The sequence below is a fragment of the Oryx dammah genome, unplaced genomic scaffold (assembly GCF_014754425.2).
Source record: "Oryx dammah isolate SB20612 unplaced genomic scaffold, SCBI_Odam_1.1 HiC_scaffold_11, whole genome shotgun sequence".
Lineage (NCBI taxonomy): Eukaryota > Metazoa > Chordata > Mammalia > Artiodactyla > Bovidae > Oryx > Oryx dammah.
The window spans coordinates 19,010,394-19,019,868 of NW_024070195.1; the positions used below are offsets into that span (position 1 = coordinate 19,010,394).

At 43.1% G+C, this 9,475-nt stretch overlaps 1 protein-coding gene across 1 annotated transcript in view; it reads right to left on the bottom strand.

Moving 5' to 3' along the window:
• Positions 1–9,475, bottom strand: part of KIAA0319 (KIAA0319 ortholog) — a 43,757-nt gene extending 34,282 nt beyond the window's left edge. Inside the window, exons 1-3 of the mRNA XM_040249937.1 lie at positions 9,325–9,475; positions 4,670–5,412; positions 2,191–2,368 (exon numbers count right to left, since the gene is read on the bottom strand). Of these exons, the coding sequence (XP_040105871.1) occupies positions 2,191–2,368; positions 4,670–5,412; positions 9,325–9,379 (976 nt within the window). The 5' untranslated portion in view covers positions 9,380–9,475. The remainder of the gene's footprint in view (positions 1–2,190; positions 2,369–4,669; positions 5,413–9,324) is intronic.

A 9,475-nucleotide genomic window follows, 5' to 3' on the forward strand; every position in this document is an offset into this window, starting at 1 on the left:
CCCTCTGACTAGTAACTGAACTGTACCCCATATTAGGCTGCAGGGTAGATTTCATCAATTTAAAACTGTCTAGGCACTGTGGGGAAAATAATGCTTCAGGGTGACTGAGCAAGGTGTCAGTGACAAGAGTTGTGAGAAACAGGTGGGATACTGCGGATCAGGGCTATTTTTTCCTCTTGCCACCAGCTTTGCTTGACTCTCTAGTAGGTGCTATTTTTAGCCATTAAAAGATGGAGTATAATCATAAGTGTTTCTGAATCATTATTCATACACCACTCAGTTCTTCTGATAGTAACCCCATGCACTGCTGCATGTGGCCTTGCTCTTGGAACATTTCCAGGAGAAAATAAATCCAGGCAACCTCAATGGTAAAAAGGCTATTTTAACTCAAGCAATAGGCACATCCACTCTCACCAAATCAGCATTCAGAACAATGGTTCCTTGCTCTATAGCCAAGATTACACGGATACATTCAATTGGCTAGACTCAACAGGACATCAGCCTCACTTGTAAAACACAATTGAGATAGGTCAAGATATCACACAGAGAAAAGCAAAGACTAAAAAAAAAAAAAAAAAAGGCTGAGTGCTCTCTAGAGGTCCCAGCTACTTGGAGATGCTAGAGGGACTCATTTAAATCCACTTTTCTCCTCCTGGTCTGTATCCAGTCCCTTGAGTGGCTTCCTAGACCAGCTATAGAGGGTTTGCTGCCCTCTCTGGCTCCTCTTCCCTGTCACTGACTCTTTGTAAGAAAGATCAGCAATTGTGAACTAAGACAGGACACTGGTTCCAACCCCTAACTTTAGAAATTGAGCCCTAGAAAGGCAATATGAGTTGCCCAAGGTTATTTGGATCACTAGCAACAGATATTTAACTAATTTAAATGTATTCATTTCAACAGTCGCTTATTTACCAGATTGAACACTACCAAGGGCTTTAAAATGATCAATTCATTTCATCCTCTAAGCTCTCTAGGCAATAGATGCTATTAGAACCCAAGGATGCTAATTCCCAGGCCAGTTTCCTTTTCATTATAGTACTATCCAGCATTTCCTCCAGCATTGTCCTTCTCTCTACTGAAGCTCAGGATCAAAGTAAATAACCAAAGAAGAGAATGAAAGTGAAAATAGCTGAGTCATGTCTGACTCTTTGCAACCCCTATACAGTCCATGGAATTCTCCAGGCCAACATACAGAGTGGGTAGCTGTTCCCTTCTCCAGGGGATCTTGCCAACCCAAGGATCGAACCCAGGTCTCCCACATTGCAGGCAGATTCTGTACCAGCTGAGCCACCAGGGAAGCCCAAGAATACTGGAGTGGGTAGCCTATCCCTTTTCCATCGGATCTTCCTGACCCAGGAATTGAACCAGGGTCTCCTGCATTACAGGCAGGTTCTTTACCAACTGGGCTACCAGGGAAGCTCAAAAGAAGAGAGGGTAATCCTGGAAGGATATCACCCACAGAAAGGCTCAGGAAACATGGCAAAAGTCTCTAGTAACTTCTTGAGTATTAAATCTAATGGGAGCTTTCCAGTCGCCCTATAACACACAGCCCCCTCATCACTTGGCTTCCAACGTGGAGCCGGCTCCTCTCTCCTTCCATCAGTCCACCTCTGCTTGCTCGCTCCTACCTGTCAATCATGACCACCTGGTCAGCTCCGTAGGCTCTTTCTGCTCTCCCAGCTCCTAATTCAATGACAAGCCCAATTTTCTACCCCTCAGGCCTCTCCCCAGCTCACCTCCCCACTCTCCCTGGACAGCCTTCATTGATCACCTCTCCACCAGTGACATCTAGCGCTTTATCTTCTACTCAGCTAATTTTCAGTTCCAGGTATTTATATACCTCAGCGTCCTCTCTGCTCCCATAGCAGCCTCTCACAGCATACTGTATGAGATCCTGTATTGCCCTACTGTTTGCCATATGTATCAAACCATCTATTTATCTGTTAGACTGGTCCTCTAGATCATAGACTCATGGAGGGAAAAGACAATATCTATTCATTTTTTTAAATTCCCAGCGCCTAGCACTATTTCTGGCAAACAACAGATGCTCAACAATGTGCCCAGAGGGAATGAGCAAACTTTAAAGTTGTCGCTACTATGAATATACTATTCATAGTATACAAATATAGAATATAGTATGAATACAGCATGTATTCAACACATTTCTTCCAGGTGTATTTTTTAACTTACCTGTCCTGGGAGCAGTGGGAGCAGATCTGAGCTGCTCAGATGGGATGGTGCTGGTGGGAAGGGTTGGAATGCTATGCTCTGTGCTCCACGGGGTGACTGTGAGAACCAGGCTCTTCTCCACAGTGGCGGGGCTGACCTCCAGGCTGGCTGGAGGAGGATCATGGGATGGCATTAGGACCTAGGCGATCAATTACAAGGATAAGTTGATAGAGGGGAAACAAGGTTGAATACAGCCAGGTCAGTAAAACTCAGGCTAATAAGACAGGGGACCCAAAGGGGGAAGTTGGAGTGCAAAACCCACAGAAAGAAAAGCTGTAACTCAAACATTAACTGGAGAAGGGGGCACTGGTATTTACTGAAAAGGGACTCACTTTTGCAGTTCACTTAGCCGCATAAAAGGTGAAATGTGTTAATACTTAGTGGTGGGGGAAAAGAACACGGTTAACCTGTGATACTTTATATTTTAATGGAAAGTCTTAAAGTGTTTAAGACAATTACAAGGACAGAAAAATATGGAAACTTTGAAAAGAAACATATACCAAAGTGGGGGGAAAAAAAAACCCACTTCTGATAATATCACTACTTAAAAGGCTGTTTAGCAATTTTTAATGGTTGAGATTATAATACACAGTCAGTTCAATCCAGCTTTCCTTACTTACTCTAACCTAAGCACTGATATCTTAAATAACATTCTTCTTTTTTAAAAAAAGAAGTCTTAATTGGTTTATGTTCCTTTATCTTCTGATGTGCCCTCTTGTACCTTGAAATACACTAAATTCTCCCCTGACCTGTCCTCCAGTCACTGTGTTGCCAGCTGCATTTGGCTTCCCCCTGATCAACTCGCTCACTGCATCTCACGGAGTCCTGCTCTTTCCCAAGCGAGCACCCTCTGGACTCTCAACTGTTTTCCCCACAGGGCAGCCTCTGTGTCTACCTCCCTGAGCTTCTGCTCTTAGCCCTTGAACCTTCTCTCTGCCTCGGTACGTCTTCCTCTCCCAAAGGTTCCCACTCTTTTCACCTGTGTTTTTCATGGAAAGTTTCATACAGTTTGTGTCCTCTCCTTGGTACCTCACTCCCCCGATCCAACTGATTCATGTCACTAGTGAGTTTCTAGCAACCTCAGAACCTGTTGGGTCTTGCAGAAACTGCAGGGGGTTGAGAATACATCATCCCCAAATAAGACACTCTGGCAAACTGATTATTTTGAATTAAGTACTTGGAAAATCGTCGGTGTAAAAAGAACACTCTGACCCTCCTCTGTCCCCCTGAAAGCAAGAGGCAAATCTCCATGGGAAAGGGAACTTTCTTTTCAAGGATTATCTACAACTTAAAGCAGCTCAAAAAATTTTAACTGTGACTGTAGGGGGAAATTTGTATTTTAGTGGAAAATAAAGCATTGTACCAGGAGGATAGAAGGTAACCTTTCCACCAGAGAGAAGAAATCTAGGGCTAAGAAGGCTGAATAAACAAACCTTGCGTTAAAACAACAGGCCCAAAATAGAGTCACTTATGCCAAGTTCCTAAAGCAAGACTTACAGTTTCAGCTCTCCCGGAAAATGAAGCTTAAACCAGTCAATCAGGAATAATCTTAAAGTAATCTGCTTGATAAACTCCCACTGCCCCTTAAAGGAAAGTAACCTTGCAATAATCAACCCACTTGCCTGCCTTGTATAATTTCCTTGTTTCCAACTCCCTTCTGCCTAAAAATGTCTTTCATTTTGTACAGCTCCTCGGAACTCCTTTCTATCTGCTGTGGATGCTGCCTGATTTGAATGCGTAAATATTTGTTCAAACTCTTAATAATGTTAATATGCTTCAGCTTAATTTTTTAACAGATACTTATCTTTAACATATTTTGTCACCAATTTACTACCCCAAGCCTAAACCTCTTTGGCTTGTCAATTCTTCACAGATTTATTGTTTCTCCTGTTAATCAGGAGAAAAAAAAAAAAAACTTAGAAGAAAAAATTTTTTCTGCTCCTATAAAACCTACCACAAGAGATTTGCAAAGCCTCTGTCTATACATGCTGCATTATATGGGCTGGCTTCAAAACTTCTAAAAAATCCTCATTCATCTTAGATGCCAGCAGAGGCATCTAAATCATCACTAGGTGGCTGACTTGTGAAGGCAAAAGAACTATTTGCTCTTTTAAACACTCTGGTCATGAGAGCCCAACAGAGGAACAAGATGTTAGGTCTGGAAGGTTCTGAGAGCCATCTTTCTTGCCAATACCTTAATAGGTGCCCTTAAGAGGAAACTTCTTGTGTCCTCCACCTAATGAGACTGTGTTGTTTAGTTGCTAAGTCGTGCCCAACTCTTGGTGACCCCATGGACTGTAGCCTGTCAGGCTCCTCTGTCCAGGGCATTTTCCGGGCAAGACTACTGGAGTAGGTGGCCATTTCCTTCTCCAGGGGATCTGAGCCTGGCTCCAAAGTGAACTCAGCAGCCCCCCATCACACACACACCAGCCACACCCACCTCTTTCCCAGAGCTGTTGCCAGCTTGCCCGTGGAGCTGAGAAGTCTCTCTCTCCAGTTCTTCTCCTGGAGGTGGGGCAGTGACCAAAGGAAGCAATAACCTCTCTGGAGAGGGTTTCGGGGCTGGGGTCCATGCTGACTCATTTGGCTTATGGAGCTCTGGGTCCTCCAGCTGCTTCTCCGCTGGTGCTGTGAGGCTGTCTCCAGCAGAGGAATTGAAACCTCCGTCACCTCCGGGCAGCAAGCCCCAGTCCCCGTACTCTGTGCTCCCCCGGGGCTCCTGCTTGCTGACAGGCTGGAAGAGGTTCTGCTCCAGCTCCCTGTAGTCATCTGAGTACTCAGACATGTCCAGGCCCCGATCTTTGCCCAGGAAGGGTAGGTCCTTTCTGATATCCTCAGGTGAGTCCCCCCAGATTCCCGACGGGGCGCCCCTGTTCAGCATCACCTCCCCGTAGTCCAGCAGCGGTGCAGGCCTCTGGGCGGGCCTGAGCACAAAGGTCAGATAAGATCTGATGGAGCCCATCTTCTTGGGCTCGCAGCTCTCTTTGTGCGGGCAGCTCACCAGGTAGCAGCGGCCCTCAAACCACCAAGCCAGGTCGCAGCTGGACAGGTCACAGCAGGCGGATGTGCAGTCCCCCAAGGGGGTGGTCTGAGGCACCGGCGTGATTTTGCTAGTTTCCAAGGTAGGAGAGATGATGGCATTGGAATACGTCCTCCCCTCACTGCACTGTGTCCAGGCACAACCTGCAAACACGCCAGCCACCAATAAGGAAGCGAGGCAGGTCACTTCTGGCAAGCAAATAAACCACCAGCATCTCCTACAGGAAGTCCCCTGCCTTATCGTACAGCCCACCCATCAACACCCCCATCTGTACACCTGTCCTCGCACCCTTCCACTCCAACCCATCCATCCATAGAGTCTTCCATGTGTCCATCTAACCTTCCATCTTCTCTCTTTATATGGTGCTTCTCCACTTAGTGAAGGGAAGCGTTCTTTTCTATGCATGTATTGCTTTTACACTGTTCGTAACATTTTGTTCCTCGCCCAAAATCCAGTTATAAAGGTTTACTTTAGGAACAATGTCATATTGTTGTTGCTGTTAACTGAAGTTTTAAACATCTCAGCTTATTCTGATGACAGGGAATTATCAAAAGAAAGAAAAACTCATCCTAAATATAGGTCTAGAACAACTAGCTTTAAGCCGATTCTAAATAATGAACCACAAACGCTGCCAACTGGCAAATCAGTAGGCAGAAGAGTGGTGCTACCTAAGTGTGGTCTGTATACACAGTGGGGCAGACCACAAGCTCCGTGACCAGCCCACGGCAGGGTAAGAGAATCTGGGGCTTTTAGAAACCTTGGTAGCAATTTGTCATTCCCTGGCACCCAAGGACAAAATCACTTTTCTCCCTTTTTATGTTGTAAAACAAAGCAGACATTGGAATCTAAAAAATGGTACAAATGAACCTATCTACAAAACAGAATCATAAATGTAGAAAACAAACACAGTTACCAAGCGGGGGAAGGGAGGGAGGGATACACTGAGAGACTGGGATTGACATATACACAACTAACATATATAAAATAGATAACTATTAAGAACCTACTGTATGGCCCAGGGGACTCAACTCAACACTCTGTAATGACCTATGTGGCAATAAAATCTAAAGAAAGAGGGTATATATGTATAACTGGTTCATTCTGCTGTACAGCAGATACTAACACAACATTGTAAATCAACTACACGCCAATAAAAATTACTTAATTAGAAAAAATAAAGAATGTTGCCCACCATTCGGTTCTACAAGGATGAAGTCATTGCCCACTGCAGTCACTGACAAGACAGTGTACCCAGAAAGGAATTCAGGATGAAAAGCAGGATGAGGCACTCTGTGTTTTGGAAAAACAGACCCTTAGATAGTTGGACACATGTCTCAGGAAGAATTTTAATGAGCCCAGATTCTTGCATCTTTCCGTACATAGAAAAGCACTAAAATCATCAGCAGAGATAGCTGTTCCTTGTGACTAGCAGCAGTGGTGTACCAAGAGCATTCTCTTGCCCCAAATAATATACACACGGGCTTCTTCTCCCCAGTTTTTCAGAGCAGTTCCCTCAGAGCTACTGAGATGTTGTTGCCTGGGCTATATCCTCAGGAAGGTCCCTGAATAAAACTGAAACCTACAGCTCTTGCATTGAGTGTTTTTCTTTCAGTAGACAACTTGTTGATATTTTACCAAAGAGTCTGTCTGTGGTAGTTTGGAAATAAAAACAAATTGGTCCCTCATCACATATAGTTCCAGGAATGCAGTTCTGCTGAACTCCGAAGAGCAAAAGATCTTTCTAGTGAGTGCTCATCACTGATCGTTCTCTTAATAACTGTTACATTTTTCATAATGACAGTTAGGGATGACTTCTAACTGGAGGTAAGATAAATGGTTAAACACAGTACAAGAATTCATGTCGTTTGGGACTTCCCTGGCAGTCCATTGGCAGGGGTGCAAGTTCGATCCCTGGTCAGGGAGCTAAGACCCAACATGTCTCCCAGCCAAAAAACAAACCATGAATGAGAAGCAACACTCTAACAAATCCAACACAGACTTTAAAAAATGGTCCATATCAACATAAGAATCATTTCTTTTTTTCACCTATATACACATCACCACCATTATAAATTTTTAAGAATCATTCAGTACCAAATATTGACTCAATAGGAAAGTCTAACTGGTCTCATCCAATAAGAATTAGACATAAATATGTATCTTTCCCAGTAAATAAGCAGGCAAACTGCTTTACTTCAAGTGAAATGATATTTTCTCAAACCAAATCTATTTTTTAAAAAAATCACTTTAATAGTTTTAGCCTTTTGTTTTCTAAAGAAAAGCTTAATCTTTTATCAGATATGGACAGGGGGAAAATACTCTGTGCTGAACATGACGAAACAGTATATAACCTTTATAATCAAGGTCAAGAGATGATAAAGGGGATAAAATAGGTAAATAAATCTACAACCCTCAGCCCTACTCTCAAAAATACTGTCTTTGCTTGTAAAGATATCACTACATCCCTTTAAATGAAGCAGCCTTTAAATGAAGACCCAAGCTAGACATTTCTTTCAAACACAAATGGCAGGATACATTTTATTTCCCTTGAACAACTGTTGGGTCACCTCCTTTTGAAAAATATGATTCATAAGAACTATCATGTTTCACTTCTGGCTTTGGACACCAGAAGCTTAAAAGTCAACGTGTAAAACTGTGTCAAAGAAATCATTAAACAGGAAAAAGGCTGTGACCCTGGAATAAGCAAATTATTCCATGTGGTTGAGAAGCTTGGCGAAAGTCTTCAACACAAAACTTAAAAGCAGTTTTCCCCCAGGTTGGCGGTGGTGGTCTCCATAAGCCTCTAGGGCAGATCATCATTTTGTTCTGCAAAAAGTCACCTGAATGGGCTGTTTATCTAGATAAATATACTTTAAGAGTGGATCTGAATATTAGACAAAGAAGTTTGAGAAGTTGAGTATCCCAACAGTTAAACCATCTATTAGACTCACTCAAGAAAGTTCTTGAAGAGACAGGAGAACACTCATAGGTTTGTTCCCTCTACAAATCCCCAGTCCAATCCATGAACATAGTAAGCACTCCACGGGTGTTGACAAATCAACAAAATCAATGGTTAGCATCTTGTCAAAGGTAAAGAGGATAGAGAGAAAAGACAGACAAGCCCTAAATAACATTACTGGGGCTCAATTAACTCAGGAATTTTGAATAAATGAAAAACACCCCATAAGAAAATGATGAAAAGCAGTGAAAAGGTAGGGATTTGAGAGAAAAAAAAGAGCTCAAGCATTAATGACAGCACTTTCCAGAGCACATCAAGCATGGGATAAAGGGTCATTTTGCCTTGTATACTAAGCAGTGGTGAGGTTAATAAGATGGACGTTTGGCATAAGGAGAGTAACATGCAGGAAATTATAAAGCCTTCCTGACTGTAGTTTTTCCTCAAGTGGCTCTTGTATGACCTAAAACTGTGCTTCTTAAAATTTAGATGCTTCAGGCTCCTAAGTCACACCCACTAGGAGTTCTGATTCAGTAGGTCTGGATGGGGCCTAAGAAGACACATTTTAACAAGGGTCACTCCCAGGTAAACCTCAGTGTGTTTTTACTACATTGTGACAAACCCTGGATATTAAATCAGTTTCCCTAGCCATATCTCCATCCTCAGTCTTCAGTAAGTTTAAAGGGGTCTGGCTGGCCTAGCTGGGGCATGGATCACCAGAGCTGATGCTGATCAAGGATTTTATGCCATGGTGTGACCACAATAAGTAAACAGACTATATGAAAATAAAGATTTAAGATAGAAAAAAGCCTGTTATTTGCTTTCTAAAAAAGATCTACTATGCGGTTCTTTGAAATAAATACATGAAGTTTTCCTAGTATATACAAAATATGATTTTCTTTTCCCCAAAACAGTCATGACAAAAAAGTTAAATGCGTTTCCAGAAACCACTTATGCATGAGGCCTTCCTTTTTATATGTGAAATAAGTCTGTTGGAAAGCAAACACACACCACCTCCATCTCAGGTTGATCTGAGTTGCTTAAGTCAGAGAGGAAGTTCAAGCGTGAGGCTGGTGTCTCCAGGGTAACGGTTTCCTACCTGTAAAGGTCACCAGCAGCAGCAATGAAGCGAGTGCACCTGTTGGGGGCGCCATTCTGCCTCACACAGCGGGTGCAGGCAGGCTTCCTGGACAGGCTTGAGAGGTCTTTGCTGCGGGCTTCCTTTGTGCTTCTTAGGAGCCAGATTTAGC